The sequence below is a fragment of the Vidua macroura genome, chromosome 15 (assembly GCF_024509145.1).
Source record: "Vidua macroura isolate BioBank_ID:100142 chromosome 15, ASM2450914v1, whole genome shotgun sequence".
NCBI classification, from domain to species: Eukaryota; Metazoa; Chordata; class Aves; order Passeriformes; family Viduidae; genus Vidua; species Vidua macroura.
In genome coordinates, this window is record NC_071585.1 from 7,308,520 (window position 1) to 7,328,401 (window position 19,882).

General features: G+C 37.3%; 1 protein-coding gene across 2 annotated transcripts in view; it reads right to left on the minus strand.

Annotated features, from left to right (window-relative positions):
* GABRG2 (gamma-aminobutyric acid type A receptor subunit gamma2) overlaps window positions 1-13,595 on the minus strand; it is a 64,809-nt gene extending 51,214 nt beyond the window's left edge. The window contains exon 1 of one of the 2 annotated variants that reach the window (XM_053991108.1): window positions 13,489-13,595. In XM_053991108.1, the coding sequence (XP_053847083.1) occupies window positions 13,489-13,595 (107 nt within the window). The remainder of the gene's footprint in view (window positions 1-13,488) is intronic. The other variant, XM_053991109.1, reaches the window with a different exon arrangement.
* Window positions 13,596-19,882: the final 6,287 nt, after the last annotated feature.

Sequence of the window (19,882 nt, forward strand, 5' to 3'; positions counted from 1 at the left end):
TGTAGTCCATAAAAAGAAAATCTCACTATTCAACTAGATTCAGCTATCTCACTATATTCAGCTCGATAGGCAAGAATTTCTGAATATTTTTCTGAAAATATTGTGAATTGTTTTAAAGGTCCTAACTAATAAATATGATGGTGAATCTGTAATTTTATTTTAGTGAGAAGAAACTGTGTATGGGCTCACTCAGTGTCTTATCTTTTTTCTTTTTTTTTATCAATCTCCAATAAGTAAAATGTAAGGCACATAACATGCAAATTCTACCTAGCTCTGAAGTTTTTGACGTTTGAGTGGGCTAGGCATAATGATCACTGCAAAGCCAATCTTCCCATCCCTTGCATTTCAATGTGACTATTAAGGCTCGTCAAAACACCAGGAAAGTAGGAGCAATTTCTATTCCATACACATACAAACATGTATCTCCCAGAATTCTTTTTTTCCTCCACAAATATTTTGGCATACCTTTTTTTACTCTCGTCAGCATTACAGAATTTTACTTTATAAATTGTCATTGCTCTGATTATGGTTGAAGAAGCTTTTCCTTGTAAAAGGAATGAAAATTTTACAGAGAAAGATACTAGAAACTTATTTTATAAGTAGATGTTATGCAGGGCTAGAGAAAGCTGGATGCCTCATCACTGGAAAAGAGCAAGAATAAGAACAATAACCAAGTAAAAGCAGAAGCTATGAGTGGGTTTGATTAATGAGTATAACTGGCTACAAGGGTCAGTAGTGGTATGGCTATAACCATAGACATATTCCAAGAGCATCATTTTGAAACACTGCATTGGGAGCCAAGTTTATCCAGCACTATTACCAATTTATTTCTGAAATTTCTGAAGAGAAGAAATCATATTCAGGTCAAAGAGATGTAGACTCATGTAACTAGCATTTCAAAATATGTTTAGCAATGGAATACAGGGTGCTGAAGATGCTACAGAGAATGATACAAAGTCCAGAAAATTATACAGTGATGAAAATATTTCCTTCAGTTTGAGAGATTATATAAGAGGATTTTCTTTTCTCCTTGTCTCCTCATCTCCTGCAGCTCTGTACTGTGGCTACGTCAAAGGATCCACTAAATGTGCTGCAGAGACTGTTTCAGTTGAAAACCTAGGTGTCCTTATATTCAGGCCACAATGTCCAGGTCCTCATCTGGCTTCCTTGGCTCCATCAGAGCTCTGCAGAGCAGCCACTATGGCATGACAGCAAGGAGCTTTAAACACCAGGCAGGGATAGGCAGATGTTACCATCTGGCATTACCAGGTCACCTTGGATTAGTCCATGACCAGCTGTGTGGTCTCCTCAGAAGAGATGTAAGCACCAGCTACATGTGGGGTCATTTATGGAGATTGTACTTGTGAGCACTGAAGCAAGGTCCACACAGGAATTTAGGGCAGCTGCCCAAAGCATCATGGCAACTCAGAACAGGCTCATTGGCAAAATGCAGAGGGTTTCAGACCCCATTTTCTATGATACAGAGAAGGCACCATGAGGCTTCAGAGATTTTGTTGGTTGTTTGTGGATCTTACCCAAACTACTTAATCAGGAACTCTTTAAAAACAAGAGTCTTCCCATGACTTGAGCAGATGCTGATGGGACCATCAGGTAAGGATGGACACCTGTAAACCCCTAAAATTAATGGGAGATGAGCAGAAGCTAAGGATGAAGATGTTTTACTAATCATAGCATATCTCCCACATGGATAAATCCATCTTCAGTTTTCCCTTGCTACCGATCCAGCAGCTTTTTATGAGCTACAGACTTATGCAGAAGAACTGACAGAGTATTGATAAGAAGAAATTCCACTGGAAGCCACTGAAGTAAAACTCTGCATGCAATTTATCCTCCTGAGATCCTGGGGAATTTGGCAAACACCCCTCAGGATAATTTGTTTAATAAAAAACAGGTGCTATTCTAAGCTCTACAGTTTTTCAGGACAGATTACCGAAGAAATCATTTAGAAGAGAGGACATAAATGGAATATATTTGCTGGCAAATGTTGCATTTTTAGCTTATATCTGTCAGATTTTCCAGGATTATGCTTTCCATACTGCCAGCTGCTCAGTATTCCAATCTTTGTGCAGAAATCCATGTTGGTAAACATTTAAACACAAATGAAAGTGTTTTCCTGAATAAAGGTTTGAATGCTTAAAACCTTGCAAAACTGAAGCCCAGCTTAGCTGCCTCAGCCTGTTTTCCGAGGTGTCACTGCAGACATGACATCTTTGTTAAAGAAATACATTGTTTACCTACCACTTGGAATTGCTGCTCGTTAACTAAAATGAGAGGTCCGATTTAAAATATACACTATTTATGATTGGAGGTAATTTGACTATTAAACTTCTGGGCTTTTCATTAAATCCTTTCATTACTATTTTATTGAGGAGCTCAGAACATTGCATATGCAGGTAATGATTGCAGATAACAAATGTTTCTCATTTTTTAGTCTGAATATACGTTGCATTGAATTTAATCACGTCTGTACTTATCTACTATAGAGAGATTAAGAGAGATAGAGCCTTGGGGATGGTAACAGAATAATTTACTCTACAGATATAGTACCTTTCCTCTTTCATTTTTTCCCTTCCTTAATGAATTGTATAATTAGAGCTGCTCACAATTTTCCCTTCTAGTATTCACCATAAGCCTTCACATACTCAGAACTTTTTCAAAGTTACCACAAGAGCTGAATTTCTTGGTTTCTGGCCAAAGATTAATTTTATTTCAAAGCCTGAAATAAAATCCACTTTTTGAAATCAGTAAGGCTAAAATTATTCCTATTTCCTTGTAATATCAAATCTATATATGGGTTTTTTTCACACATATAATTCCTAGATGACAGAATAGTAAATTTTGGAACTCATTATAGAAATAATCCTTATTAACAGGTATACCAGAGTAAAAGTGGTTGGCTATTAAGTGGTTAAAATGCATTAAGTGGGTAAAACAGTGGTTGAAAGTGGTCGGATATTAATAGCAGGTAATTTGGAATTGCTTAATTTAATTTCAGAGTAATGAACTGTCCCTGGAGGTGCTGCTGGCATGTGGTGAGAGGAAAGATACGCTGTCCTCACCTGGACAAAATATCAGTACCTTAGATTTACAGCCTTTTGACATAAAGGAGGCGGAGCTGTGGATCTGGATCACAATAACCAGTGCAAAGAAGAATATTTTCATGTTGTTCACCATTTAAATATGGGTTTCAGAGCCTTGTTAGTTGAGCTGGACATGGAATTCAGGAATTTGGCCTGAAAGATTTGTCATGACTTTAATCTCGTGTGCTACATTAGAGCCTTATTAAGGTTTTAAGTAATTTTAAGTGCATGCTATAAGTCCTTAAAGCAGCTTAGTGAGGTTTTTTAGCATTTCCTTTAGAAACCAGGAAATAAAATGAGAAAAGTCATTGTTAATTTATTGTTCTTGCCCCAAAGAGCTTACAAATATCCAATATGTTTATTCAATACAATGTGGTCTGTGAATACTGGTCAACTATTTGGCTTCATTAAAAGAGTAGTAATATTAGTAATTGCATTCCAAGGGCCTCCAAGTATTTTACTGCTGGTAACCTTCCCCTCTTCCAAATCCTCACCTTGCCAGAAAATAGTGACTTCTTTACTCCATGACAAAACAAAATTTTAATACTCAAACACATTTGAGCCCTCATAGGCTAGAGGGGCAGAATGCATCATTTAAGTTACATATAGAGAAGCCAAAAGGTGTCTTTTCAGTATTCAAGTTCAGCTACTAAGACAGTTCTTGGCAGTGTAAATATTATTACATGGGTCACACACCCCATCTTCCTTCTGAAGACACTACCAGCTTCCTCACTTGTGTTCTTCAAGTGTGGAATGGCTCTGACTCCCAAAACATATACTAGGCTGTCTTCACTTCATGCAAATGGTTGCTCTGCATTTCTCATCTTTGTTAATTTGACCATAATAACTCATCTTCCCAACCCCTGCACTTCTTTCCTATTTGAAGCATAGCAGGCTTCTTGTCACTATATTATCAATGTTGTGTAATTCCAGTTTTCACAATTCACTTCCAGACCAGGTTCAGTTCTGTCTCTTATTCATAGCAAGTGTACAACCTTCCTCCACTCTTAGCTGAAGTCCTTATTCCTTGAATTAAGTAACTCTAAGGGCTATCAGTAATTCATCTAAGAAGGTCAAGCTGACTGTAATTTTAATTATATATCAATTATTTATTGGCATTCTTCATTCACTGACATTTGTGTGCCTGTTTGCATTTCCTGTTTTATCTGTATGGACCATGGCATCACAGTTCTCCTGAAAATATTGTCCATTCACAAACTAGGAATGAGCTGATTGTTTACATATAGAATTATGTTATTGATTTTTGGGGGGTCAGGTGATTATTTTTCTGCACAGAGAGTCAGTTCAAAAGCTTAAATTTTAGAAGAATGTCTCTTAGGGATATAAAAGTAGAAACCAGAGGCATTGATCAGGGTAGCAGAGGGGAAAAGTCATTGCAGACTTCTTGATAAACTGGTTTCCCTTGCCTGCTTCCACATCTGCTGTCCACCTGATTGCAGCCCTTTTAGCGTTACTTTGTAGTGTGAAGTCTCTTGTGTCTTCACCAGTTTTTGGAGAGGAAAAGCGGAGTACAAACTCTACTACCCTTCCATGGGATGTACACAAAATGTCCAAGAGATGACTGATCTTGGGGCCTGGTTATCATGGGCACATCTCATTCTGCTTTGGTGACACCCTTCTCCACCTCTAGCAAACATACTTGTGGTTCAGTAGGTCCCAGAAGTGCATTACTTAATAACATATTGACTAATACATTGATTAGTTTAGTAGGGCTTTCTAGCATTATCTAATTAATTGCTCTTAATGGTTTTCTTTCTCATTCTTCCTCCTGCTATCTCTTTTTCTCTCTCTTGGAAAATAATCTAAGGGAATTAAATGAAAGTGGAATTTAGTGGCTAATCCTCAATCGGTTGCAGCAGGCAGAGTTCTGTTTGGATCTGAAGAGATCGTGTGGATTAACAAAAGCTTCATATGACCAGAACATGCTATTTGTGTTACACAATATAACATTGAGCAACTACTGAGGGAAAACACTCATTTCCACATATCATACACTTTTTTGGGGGGAGGAATTCTGGCAGAAGATTATTAGGGGTATGTATGAGATCCCCTTTAAGGTGCATTTCTCATCAATGTATAGAACCAGAAGTCTTTTTTAGCAGAACACAGAGCATTTAAAAAGTTGAAGATAAATAGCTCAGAAAGAAAGGTAGTCTTTATCTCAAGGGTTCACATCAAAATCCAAGATGACATTCGGTAAAAAATACAATTTCATACATGACTACTTGCATCATTTAAAAAGAGCTTATTCAAGCATAAAAAGTAAATAACTTCTTATTCCATCCCTTCCAAAAGATCATTATTATCCTTCATTTATTTTAAATAGCTTTTTTACATATATCAGTCTTCTATTTTTGGTAATAATCTGTGTATGTTGGTTTAGGTATGGTAATAATGATATTTCTTTAATGTTTTACTGGCTGTCTGCAAACAGATGAAAGTTCTACCTTGTAAGACTAATATTTAGTTTCATACACAATGGCCAGACTTCATAGCTAAGCCTACACATTGTGTTGTTCTTTACTGAACATGTGTGAAAATGCCCTTCCACTAGATCTGAAAAAATAGAACTGATCCTCAAGATACAAAAATCTGTTCTAAACAGAAGTGATTTTCTTTTTTAGTCATAATCAACTGTTGCATTAAGATTCTTGTATGATTTACTGAATTTCTATTGCCTACTATCACTTTAGAGTAACCATAATGCAGTCACTACTCTGGGTCAAACGAGTGGTATTTTGTGCCATGTATTTTACATCTGGCAGCTGCCAACAGCAGAGAATAAGAGCAAAAGATAAGGGCAGAAATATCCCTGGTAAAATCTCTCCTCTTCCAGAAACAAGCAGCTAGAGATTTCCTATAATGAAACGCTATCACTAAGTTTAATGGTTTTTAAAATATTTTTCTTCTCTTTGAATCTATATAAATATTTGGCCTCTGCATCACCTCACTTATTAAAAAGAAAAACATTTTCATAAGTTTTCAGCCAGGGATAATATCATTGCATGTTCTATGTCCTTTATATAAGAGAACAAGTAAAGCTGCTGTAGTCAACTTTTTCTGTGTTGCTTAGGACATCACATGAAAAAACATTATGCAGCTGAGGTAGTCATTTACATGGGAAGGTATTTGTTACATTTCTCTTCTGCTTATGCAGTCACTGGTGGTTTTCATCAGCATTAAAGCCTCCTTTTTTGACAGCAGTTGTGTTAAAAATATTACTGTTATATAAATAAGAGGATATCACTGTGTGTCAGACTGAATACCCAATATTCAGTCTGACAAGACTCGCATATTAATTCTCCGTCACAACTATACAAATACCCCAGAATGACACTAGATATAATCCTCACTATTCTCTCTATAGTTTTCTTCAACCTACCACAATCACCCCTCTTTTACCTCAGTTTGTCTGAGCCAGTTGGCAGGTGTTGGAACTTGTGAAAATATGTATCTCCCTCTACCCACTCTTTTTTCATATGGATGAAAAAAAAAAAAGTATAGTCCTTTTGTAAATCTCTCACATTGAAGGAGATGGTTACACATTCTGATATAAATTATGTTCTAACCACTTCATATGCAAAATGTAAAAGCAAGTAATATTATTTTCTGTTTTGCTGTTTTCTTCGCTTCTTGGCTTAATGCAAAGCTAAATTTCTTCTTAATTAGAAGAATCAAATAAGCAGGTTATTCTGGACATTAAAATAGGAAACCTGACCCAATTCAAACAGCAAAGCTCCTACTTACTGCACCAAAGCTCTTCTGAGGTAGGTGCTCACCTAAATAAAATGCCTGTAAAGACATTACACCTGCAAAAGTATACATTCTAGGTGAATTCAGACTCTCACACTCGGCTCCTTACAGCATCATGACAATCTAGGCCACAATCCATTATCACAAGGAAGCATGCAGTGAATGCTGTTTAAAGTCATCAAAAGTCACCAAATTGAGTCTAAAAAAATCAGTGCATCTAGAATGGACACTTTATACTGTTTCTTTCTCATCTCTCCATCACCTAAAATATCTCTTCACCCTGGTTTTTGTGTGTTGGCTATTTTCCCTAGGGGCAGTTGTAGTCCCTAATTTCATTGGTGCTCAATGAGTTTTAGTCTCAGGATCTTCCTTACCTAATAATAATTATAGACACCTGACTATGGTGGTGGGCTCTTTTTTTCTGGAATTTATGATTCTTTCCTGGTACTTTCTGAAGTCTTTTTAGTAATTGTATAAGAAACAAGAACAAGAAACATATCTTGTTCTAGGTAGACAGCTTCCTGCTTTGAGCCCAGAAAGTTTACATCTACTTCCAGTGAAGTTATCTGTATGCCCATTTCTATCATCAGCTGTCATATCTTTTCTAAAAAGAGAATGAATACATCTCTTTCACCTATATTCTCAAAAAGCCTTCCTGGTGCTTGTTCAGAAGTTCTATTCACAGAAAACAGATCGTTTTCTAGAATGGAGAAAATCCTTTTAGTCCAGAGGGCCAGGGAAAGACTTATGTGCCACTTAAGATCAATTTACATTACAGTCTGTGGTCTGAAATGGAGTGTGACGTTTTAGCTGATGATCTGTACAGAATAAAAAAGAAGAAATGAAGGAAAAAATATTTAGAGGTATTGTAAATCAGCTGGAATGTAGGTTGAGAGCTTTCTGCAAAAGCATTATGCAGTGTAAGAAACACTTTTTGAAGATCCTTACTGAGTTATAATTTAACTTTGGGTGTTTTCCCACTACTTAGATAAGCACAAAACTACCTGTATGAATCTATACTGGATATGCCCTGGCTTTTCTCAGCAATGGACTGACTTCAGTGGAACAGGAATTACTGAGAGGATAAAATGAGGCCTGTCATGTGAGAAGATTCCCAGAACTGCTGAGATTTTCAGCATTAGGTGTTAGATATGATGTTGGTTTCTTACTAGGCAAAACTGGGAAAATGGAAAATTGTATCTTATTATTCATATTAAAAGAAATTTGTATTGCAATATAAATCTGTTATAAAAAGTAGAACACTAAATAGGCTATGGAGCATGACAAAAAAAAAAAAACACCTTCTTCAACACTGACATCCTGTATCAGGTTTTGGGTTTTTTTTCTTAATCTCTGTGTTTATATGTATGTGTCCAGATTCTTTTCAGTGGTGCCCAGCAATAGGACGAGGAGTTATGGCCATAAACAGAAATGCAAGAAGTTCCACCTCAACATGAGGAAGAATTTCTTTATGTTAAGGTTGGCAGAGCCTTGGAACAGCTGCCCAGGGCAGTTGCTGGAGTCTCTCTCTCTGGAGACATCCCAAACCCACCTGGACACGTTCCTGTGTCACCTGCTCCAGGTGACCCTGCCTTGGCAGGGGGGGTTGAATTGGATGATCTCCAGAGGACCTTTCCAACCCTAAAGATTCAGTGATTCTGTGACTTTCTGAGCTTGAATTCACATTAATTCACCCTCCAGCTTCCACTTTGTTCTTCACTTGCAGTCTTACACAAGTCACTGCCAGCCTCACACAAGCCACCTCTCTTTCTGGATTAAAGGTTTCTGTGAGTGGAGCTGCAGGTGCCATGGTTCAGACTGCACCAAGAGAGAACCCCAGTACACTCCAATTATCCCCACGAATGCTAAAAAGTAAGTAATCAAATGATCAGCCTAATAGAATGTGGGAATATATATGTAGGAATATATGTAACTTTTACAGCTGGAGTGGCTGACACTCAGTGTAACAAGGGCAAGGCTGAAGGGCCCTGAGCCAGTGCATCTCTCTCTGCAGGACAGTGCCAGGCACAGCTATTGACCTTAAAACTGCCTCTGCTTTGCAGCTTACTGGAATGTATGTCTGCAAGGTACTGTAAAAAAATCATCCATCCTGTAAGTATGTGCATCTGTTACTGGTCAGCTGTGTCTAATGCTTTATCTAATAATTTAATAATTCATTATTCGATTCACAATTCAATTCAAGAAAGTGATGGTCATTACTTAAGCATATAGGAGTTTAATTGTACTGGGATTGAGACTTGGAAAGACTTCCCTTTGACCAAACATTTGCTTCTTTTCCCTTCATCCATTCACTCCTCTTCTTCCCTTTTAAATTTTTGTGCAACTGTTATAGAATTTAATGACATATGTCAATAGTACGAATGTAGCATAAATGAAAACAATGCAATCACAGTCCAAGTCAACAAGATACTTTTTCCATATTATCATTAATCTTTAATATTTTAAACCCTAAAGACCCTAAAGCATGGCCATGAAGAAGACATATAATATGATTAATATGGGAAATAGTATATTAAAAGAGCAGATTATTTTCCTAAGGTATTTTTACTGTAGTTAGTTTCTATAGTTTTTTTACTACCAGCTTCCACTTTTTAGATTTTCAAAGATTCAAACTTTCTGAAAGAAATCTAATATGGTTTTCCATACTCACTGGAGTATTTTGGAATACATGAGTTTTGGCTTGCAGGTTATGTTTAGGTGGTTTATTCACTACAGCAGAAGTTAGTCAAAGGGTTTCATCCCTATTTCTAAATTATATATTTTCGAGTAGGGAAACAGTGACTGTCATCTTTTTTTGTCCCATCAAGTTATTAATAATAGAATTTAATCTAATTTTCAAATCTACTTTAGGTCAGTAGTTTTGGTACTGTTTTTATGACAATAATAGCTGTTCTAAGTTTGTGTCCCAGCATTGCAGTTCCCAGCAGTCAGGAATGCAGCATGGCCATGAAAAACTCATAGGTAGGCCTTGCTCCCCCTGGCATGCTCAAGTAGTGCAGGTCCTGTGTCCACACAGCTTTAGCTCTGCTGATACAAGCACTGGAGTACAAAGAATATTCCCTTTCATGGTATCATAGACAAAGTCATATTTTAAAAGGATTTAGATCCACATCTTCTATCATGACACTTCTTTAAAGGGGACCAATCCTTGTGAGGTGAGAAATTGCCTCTTGCTGAGCAACTCCTTATTCCAGTGATGGGACCTCTGGCTTAGCGTTAGTGATATACACTGTGTGAAATTATTGGAAATGTATGAATAACTATGGCTTGCAGGATTAACACCAAACTGATATTGGCAAGTTTTACAGTAATTCTAAGTGACTGTCCATCTGAAGGATATTCTCTTCATCCTTGCTATTATATCACATCACTTTACAAGAGCAAAAGAATTTTATTTATACCCATGTTCATTACTTTACTAATAAAAATGCATATATTCACTTAGTCACCAGACTATTTTGATGCTAAAGTGATTGCTTTGTTTATGGGGTTTGTTCGATCAGTCTTGACAGTCTTCAATTTTAGGCATGTAGTTGCAGCATAAAAATATTGCCACGAAACTCCTTGGACACAAAAAAGTGAAAAAAAGTCCCACATTTCCCATCTGAACATTATTTTCCACTGTATTATGTAGCTTTTGCTGGCAATTTGTTAAAGCTCTACAAAAAATAACTGATAAACCCCATATATATTGTGTGCAGAATACAGCTTTAAAAAATTTTGAAACTTTGCTGGTGAGTTCTATTACATGTAATGGCTTAAACACATGTTTTATGTTGAATAAGGACCATTAAATAATTAGTTCTGATTAAACCACATCAGGTGTACAAAGGTATTTCCTTAAATAATTTTAAATTGTCTCTTGATCTGAAGATTTTTTACGTGCAATTTTCAGAAATTGGGAGCTTGATCAGACTGATTTTCACTGAACATAGTTCCAAGCCCATGTGATGGATTGCACACTGCTGTGACACTGATCTGAGGGGTAAGAGGAGGAGAGAACTTTGGGCAAGAATTTGCAATCCAGTTATGAATGTCAAGAAACCAACTGGAAAAAAGCACTACCTAAAACTTTACTGTGCCCAGTTGTAAGGATGTACTTTGTGCATTTGATAAAACTGATACAAATTCTCTAAAGATAAAATACCACACTATTGTAAAATGACATTTTTTCTGAATTCATTCATGATTTACTGAAGTCAGTGCTAGAATTTTAGCTACTTCCATTAATGCCTGAGTGATGTCTTAACATTCCTCTTCTTTCTTCAATCTTCTAAATATTAATGATTTTGCAACCATAAATTTCTCTCTATAATAATTTTTTGTATTAATAGGGTTCAAACTTCTGCACATTAATGCTAATCATTACTTTCATCAAATTCTGCAAATTCTTAAACCTCTGTGTATTCTGATTGATGCCAACACATTTATTCAGATGTTTAACATGGAGCATCTTTGTTAGTGTTCAGTTGGCCTTTCAGAATTTCAGTGTCCAAGAAAAGTGATGCAAAATACAATAATATTCCCCTCATTCTGAAGTGTTTGATGAGTATTTAACAAAGAAAACCTTTAATCTTGGCTATAAATAATTGGTATCTAAGTTCAACTTTTATAACTCTGTCTTGGTCCTTGAGTTTCCAAAACTAATAACAAGGCTTCTTCCACAATGGGAGGAGGAAAATGTCCTGCTGGTTAGAATTAAAATCTTATATGCATATTGACTCATTTAAAATGTTTCTGTAAAGCACTAAGAATAATTTTCCCTTTACTTGTAGCTATTATTTCTTGGTCTATGACTTATTTTTCAAAATTATGAGGTCAGGAGGCTGTCAGAAGAAACCATCTTGGCTATCAGATAGCTGTGAACAGAACACAGAACTTTTTGTTGAGATAAAACTATAAATTGCATTATGAAGGGTTTCTTTTAAAGCTTATGAAATAATTTTGGCAAAATTCCTCTCAGGCAATGCTTTTCTGAAAGATGAGTGAAAAGAGGGAAGTGTGTTAAAATAAGTATCTGGGATTATTTTAGTGGAAGTTTTATGTCAAAATAATATGAGAGCCCATCATAAAATCCTGTAAAAATTGAATTTTCCATTTCTGTATTCAGGTAGTAATCATTACTGGTTCTATAAGGGTCAAAAATACCTTACACCTGTCTTACTCCCAACACCAAAGTACCCTCATGGTAGGCTCATCGAGTTTTATCTCATTTTCTACTCAATTTTCAACCATTTTTAGTTTCTTCTCACAGGAATTATTTACAAAGTTCTTTCTGTGTGAAAAAAGTTACTTGGAAACCTTGCAACTTTTCATTTCCCCAGCCAATCCTTTTGGCCTTTTATTTGGCTTAGAACTAAGATCCTACCATTGCAGGTATGAAGTCTGATTTTTCTTAAATTAAAAAAAAAAACAAAACAAAACAAAACAAAACAAAAAACTAACAGAAAAACAAACAAAAGAAAAAAAAGAAAAAAAAAAACAGAGAAAGAATCCACTTTTTGGTTTGGCAGTGTCCATGTAAAAGGAAGGAAGGGGAAAGAAGGTAAATTTGAGGAGCCTGTACGAATCCAGCGTTAGTAGTAGCAAAGAGAGTGGGCACAAACTTCTGGAAGATGCTAGTGACAACATGCCTTGTGCAGCTGTGGGGAGGGGTTTGCTGCCACTTGGAAGGCCACACACTTTGCCGTGCAGAGATTTTTGCTCATCTAACCTGTTAAATGCACAGTCCACACATTTTTGCAGGAATGTCTGCTCCAGCGCAAAGCTTGGCACTGCAGCAATTCTCCCGCCCTCCACTTTCTGCTCATCCACAGATGAACTCCTGCTTCCTGTGCTGTCGGGATTTTCACCCCTTTCCGTTTAGGTGCATGATGCACACATGCAGCATGCACAGCGTGTCTGCCAGCAGAACGAGTCGGGTGTGTTGGAAACATTCAGCTGCTGCGAACCCCAGAACTATCGCATCCATCCCCTGGGAAGCCGCGGCCGCCCGCACGGGAGGGATGCGTGGGGCCGCGGGCTGGGAGGGACCCAAGGGGCCTGTGAGGGACCCAAGGGGGCTGTGAGGGACCCGGGGAAGCCGTGCGGACCCGGGGAAGCCGTGCGGAGCCGGAGAAGCCGTGCGGGACCCGTATCCCTGTCCTTGGTACCCAGCCCTGGCCGCGCTCGCCGCGCAGCCCCGCACAGCCATGATGGGGCTGCCCGCTCCGGGAAAACAAGCAGGAATGCACGGACATTCTGCCCGCAAAACACAGCCGCCGTAGAGCTCCGTGCACCGGAGCAAGCAATTAATTCAGAGATAAAAGGCTTCATTAATATGGCACCAAATTCTATGAACACTCCGGCATGTACCACCATCACACACACCCGCTGCTCACCCTCCCTCTGTCCATGTCAGAGCGACAACAATTGTAAGAGAAATAAAACATTCTAAGATCTCAGCTGCTAGAGATAGATGGATGCAATGCCACTATCCAAACCTCTGGCATTCTCACGACAGCTCAGCAAATTCGCAGATTCTTCAACCCCCCCCCCCCCAGCCCTCCCTCTCCCCCCACCCTCCCAAACAGAATCAGAAAGCACATCTTACCACTGGATGAGAGAGAGGAACAGAAGTGCCCACACCATCATTCTGAGAGAAAATGCAGGATTCAAGAATGCAGTGATCCCCAGGCTTGTTGGATTTGGAGGAATCATCTCTATTCCAGCCCCCCCCACCCCCCCCCCCAGCTTTTTTCCCCCCTTTCCTCTTGGTTGCAGATGGATCCGTCCCCTTCTTTAATTTTTTTTTTTTTTTTTTTTGGTAGTAGTTCTCCCTCCTCCCTACCAGGTCCCGTCAGTGGGATGAGACATTGCGCCCAGCTGCGGGAATTAATATGCAGGGGGAGAGAAATTAGATCTGCACAAGCCCTTTGCAGATATAATCAGAAAACGTCAGCTCAGGCAGCAGGCAGCAGCTTCCAAATCTAGGGAAATAATATAATTGGGAGAAAAGGAAAAAAATGAAACCCAAACAAAACACGAAAATCACAGACACTCACAGAATAAAAACAGTCAAGGAAAGGAGCACATACACATTTACGGAGCTGCTGACACACATACAGGAAAATCCAATAAAGCAACAAAGAGTAAATGAGAGGGAAAAAAAAAAAAAAAAAAAAAAAGAAAGAATAAAGCAATGGAGCTTCTGCCTGAATGCAGATTAACTCTGAGGTCAAAGTGGAAATGATGCACTCTGCTGCAGCACAGATTAACACATGCGTGGTGTCAGCCAGGGTGCTTTTTAACCTTTGATTACACATATGCAGGCAGCCTGGATTTTCATTTTGGAGCTGAGAAGGATTTGGCAGGCATAAAAAAGGAGGTTGGAAGGAAGAGCTTGCCCTATGCTGCGGAGCATCCTCATTTTTCTAAACAGCGTGGAAATCGTGATTGCAAATGGGGAAAAAAATGAAAGGTTGGATGGGGGAGTGGAAAAGGGAGGGATGGTTGTTGCTAAGTAACACAGGAAATGGGGAAAGCAGCATTGGTGGAGTCAGTATGAATGAGGTGATTTGGTGTCTGATAGGATCAGGGGGAGTATGCAAGGTTTTTATCTCCCCTCCCCGTAATAAAAGAGGTTACACAGACAGGAAACACTTCCTGGCCAGAGGGGAAACACTACAGACTATGGAAGATGAATGCTGCCAAATTTTGGAACCAGAATCCCAAATTCTGTTGTCCAAAAATGCAATTTAGCAACTACTAGTGGAGTAAAAAAATTAGGGAATCTCATGATTCCTAAAGTAAGAGCACTTCAGTCTAAAATAGGTACTTGGACTACGATCTGTGATATTATTTTTACCTCTCCTATTTTTTCTGTCTAGATCAAAGTAAATATAGACAATAACAAGCCTATCCAAAGACATTTATGAACTGGGAGATTGGGCAAATTTAATCACAAGGAACATGTTTTTTTCCATCCCAAGCCCACTTTTGTAAAACTTCATGGAGAAATAAATGAAAAATTATCCTAAAGAAAACTTAAATTATGGGAAAGTGAAATGTTCCAAATAAAATAGAAGCATCAAAATTTCCCACTGGACTTAGTCTTGTCTGAGCCAAATTTGACACTTGGATTCTGCTCAAACCTTCTATTATCCTGGACAATCTGTTATTTCCCAATATCAAAATGCAGAATGAAATTTATCCATCAGAATTAGATACGGTAGTGGCTTTCTCAGAGTCTAAAAACACAGATCCAGCCTTCAGCCATCAAATTAATTTTTTCTGTTTCCAAACACAATGCACTTCACTTTAACAGTAATCAACAGATGAATGTTATTAGTTGAATTAAATACATCTTGGTTCCTGATAGTTGGATGATTATTGGAGCCAATATCTAACCCAGTCACTGTATTTTTATCAGTGTTTACAAACAAAGTAACAAGTTGCCAACCTGTCACTTAATATTTCCAGTCAATGATCTTATTGTTAATTAAGTTATTCCACCAACTTGTGCAATACAGCCTCTTCAGTGATAGAAAGCTATAAAATATTTTTAAAACTCTCCCCATATCTCTCTTCCTCTCAGTGTTTATATATATGTATGTATGTATGTATGTATGCATGTTCAAATATCAACATTTGCTCATGGTTCAATTCACTACCTGTAAACACGACACTTCTGTGATTTTATTGCTGTAATCTCTCTCATCAGTTATCACAACGTTCCTTTGAAGGGTGAAAATGCTGTGTATATTTTGGTGAGGGAATCAAAATTGTTGATAGCTAAGAATTTGAACTGTGCAAACACTTATTTATTGTCTTGGCTACAGTAACCATGTCTGCACAAGTATGACAGCTTTACTCTGCCCTTTTTTACTGAAAATTTGTTCTATTAGCAAAGCCTTCTTGTCTGAAAAGAGCTCCTGGATCCCTACAAAATTCTTATGCACTTTCATTCCAGAGGGTCACCTCATTATTCCTGCTAAGAGAGGCAAGGGGTCTGCAATAGAAGAAAAACCTATGGGTGTGAAAGCTTGAGAGATTTTTCCAGGCTTCCCATCACACAGATGGTAAGTCAAAAAGAATTGGGTACTGTAATACTAATCCTGGATTGCTCAGAGATGTAAAAGATGCAGAAGACCATTGATAGTATTATTCTTGTGGGTACTTTATTAGCTGTGCCTTCTATTCACATTGTTAATTGGTTATCAGTGGGTTTTGATAGCCAAGCATACTCTGAAGATTGTGATTTTTCTGCAGATTAAAACTTGCAGCACCATATTATGATCAATTTTTCATTGCAGACACATCAGCTTTAATTTTTATTTCAGCTGCCTGCAATTGACATTTAGGCATGGACTTAGGTAGTAATAGGTTGGGAATTAGGATCTTTGGCCTCTGTTACAGTCAGTAGGCCACACAATGGCCAAGTCAGGCTTTTGAGTGCTCCTAGATAAGATTATTTCAATGCTAAAATATTTGATCCCAATAGATAATACTTATCCACCAATAATCAAGCAATACCAATTTGGTTCTAAGTAATTTTAAATGCAAATTTGTCCTTGCAATTTTTTGCAACCTCGGTCTGAAGGAAGGGAATGTAACCCCATATTTTATGCTTCAAGATTTTCAATATTACTATATTATACTGATAACCTCTGCTAGGAAAAACTTTGTTTATCTGTAGCAGATAGAACTGCCATAGAAAAACAAAAATGTGCCAGGCTGTTTTCTCTCTGAACACACATTGTCTTTGAAGCACACTGTTCTTCTTTCTGTACCCACAAACTCTATCAGATGCTGATATTTTAGGATTCCATCATAATAAATTATCACAAAGGATCAAATTTACATGAGGACACTGCCTAGTGTGAAATGTTTTCCTGCCACCTTTTGTGTGATAAACCAATCCCACATAGTAACTTGTCCCTGGGCACAAATGTGGTATCTTCACAACAAATCATTTCAAGTTTTTGAAAAAATTGTCTTATGAAGAATAATTAAACACAGAAGTCATTGTTCCAAAAAGGTGCATTTTGTATCAGACTAGAATATTATAAGAGTATCTTAGTCAATTTGGCAGACACCTTGTTCGTTTACAAAGGGGTTCTCAGCTCCTATGATTTCCCTACGTGTCCAAGGAAAACAGGGCTTTTCCTTACCCTAAAATTATTTATTTTCTGTGTATCAAATATTAGATCATACATCAGAAAGAAAGACGAAAAAGATACATGTAAAAAAGCAAATGCAAAGTAGGTGTTACAAAAGATGCATAAAGTAACAAAAAGAATGCTGTCAATGTCAATATCTTGCCAGATTGTTTTTCATCACACATTCCTATCTGGAAATTCTTTCTGTTTCAGATTGTTGTTTCTTGTGTTGCTTTAGACAAAAACAAAGCAAACCACCAAAAATCAATTGCTAATTTCACTCTCTCTCAAAGGACACATGATTTGGGTAGAGGTAACTGGTTTATATGGGTCATGTTGATGATGCTTTCTTAAAGGCATAAGAAGGAAACATCTAGGTAGTTAAATTTTCTATTATGCTTTATGAGACTATTTATTACATATCAAATAATGTTTTAATGCTTAGAAAAATACATTAACTACTGTTTTAAATTATTCTTATTCTGAAATAAAATATCCTAGTTATAAATAAAAATACTTTTGAACTGCATGAATCCACATATTTTTAAAAATAGCTTGTATAAAGCTATATATAAATATATATTTTATAATAGTATATATAACATTGATAACATTTTGCTTTCTTCAAAAACTCTCCTAGCATATTTTAGCCCTGGGTGAATATCTTAATACTGAACTCCAGAGGAAAATAGTATCCAATATAAGGCATATTTTTGATGGAATTCTAGGATTTGATATAATCTCTATTTTTTTCCCCCGTGGTCTATCTTATAACACATTTTCTGGTCATCAACAGGTGTATAAATACATTCTGAAACATGGAAAACCTAAAAATTAATCTTGAAACACTTCTAGGAGGCAGGTCATGGTTTTATGCATTTATTACTGTACATGTGTGTTCATGGTTGTGCATGGGAGGATTTCATTTAGAACACCCAGACACCTAGTTCTCTTTTAATCCATGTGCTCAAAACACAGTGAGTCTGTGAAGGAGGGGTATGGGGGTGGGCTGAACAAAAACTGCACTAGATAAGTGCTAGACTAAAATCATAGTTTGGAGATGATTATTGACTGAATCAACACAAAATCTGGACCTTTCAATGAGCTTTGTGATCCAAGTCCAACACCATTATTGCATCTGCACAAATACATACATTCATGTCAGAACCAAGTAGGTGAACTCAGAAGTATAGTGCACAGTGTATCCAACCATAGTTCTGTCTCTTTTTCCAAGTGTAACCTAAATATAACTATTTGTTGTAATATTAAAAAATAGTCCCATCTTAATATTGAATCTCGCTGCTGCTTTTCCCTGGTAAATATTGGCTGGAGTCAGAAATATTGCCTATCATTGTGTAGAATATGGATGCCACAGAATTTTGAAGTAGGGCTCTAAGGTATAATTACTTATTTAACTGGAAAAGTATTGTTTAAGCATTGTTTCAGTCCTATTTATTTGGAAGATGATTCACTTAAACTGTCAGAATAAAAGAAAAGAAGAGACTAAATGGGTTAAAAATAGTAATTCTTTCAAGAAACCCTTCGAGCTGAAGCCACCTTCTTAGAGTATTCAACTTACTGCATTTTTTTAAAAAGCCAAAATCTTCTGGTGCTTGGGAAATTATTTTTAAAGAATTATTTTAAAGCTTAGCAATTAAAATTGAGAAGTGTTTCTTAAAACACTTCAGGATTTAATGCAAAGTGAACATTTTTACAGGTAGATATTATTCAATCTGTATCACCAGGTTTCTATTCAAAGCAATCACTTTCCAAGTATTCCAAGTATACTTAAAATAAAGAATTCTGGTCGCCTAATACAACCAAAGCACAACCCTAAAATACTCTGTTTGCTTAGGTGCTTTGATCTTGTGCTAAAACAGTAAAGAAAACAAGTTGTTGGCTAAGAGCTCTCACACTGTGCTTAGATGTACAAGCTCCTGCCAGAACAGACTTACCAAATGTTGTTTTGTGCTGCAAACATCTAAGATACTGTTATCATCAAACTCTTGGAGCAAACTGCATTCCCCATCTCCCTGCCACTGACCTGATTAAGCTTCCTTACCCTGTAACATTACCTAGAGGGCCCAGTTCCTTCACACTAAATTCTTATGTGAAGAAATCACCATGCTAAGGCACTTCCTGAGGAATATGTGAATGGGTTTTTTTTCTGAACAGTTTTGTTAATGCCTAGGAGAAGTTTCTTGTTCCCAAGAGTTTTGAAGAAGCACGATTTTGAGGAGTCATTTATTGCTATGTATTCACATATATCAGTCTTGTGCACAATATTTCACATGTTTATACTAAGAGCTTAGATCTAAACCCCGTGTTCAAACTACAGCTTCCCCTCCATGCTTGCCTTGTGCTGAGTCTCTAAGTTTAAGACCACTTTAAAACTGCCAGACTCTGCTTCCTGTACTCAAGTACCAGCCAAAGGGGAAAGGAGAATGCTGGAGTTGTCCACCTCTCACTCCTGGGGTTGAGAGAGGGTGGGAATGCTGGGCTCTGCTCTGGGTTGATGACAGAATCTCTACATGAAAGTACAAGGGAATCCTTTTTACATAGTGGGACAAGTTGAATTCTATTGTTCATAAATATGATTATTACCCATGACCACTCAACCTACTTGCATCTTGTTTTGGATATTTACCTGCATGTAATTTGTAATTGTATATATTGGCTATTTAGCAATGAGAAAGGAAGAAATACCCTGTGCACAGTCAGCACTAAATACCAAAGGGAAAGACACATTTGAAATTTTGAAAGAGTATTTTTCCATTACTGTGTTCTACTACGTGAATATACGTGTATTGGAATGAAATGAAACAGGTCTTCTTCAAACCACCTATG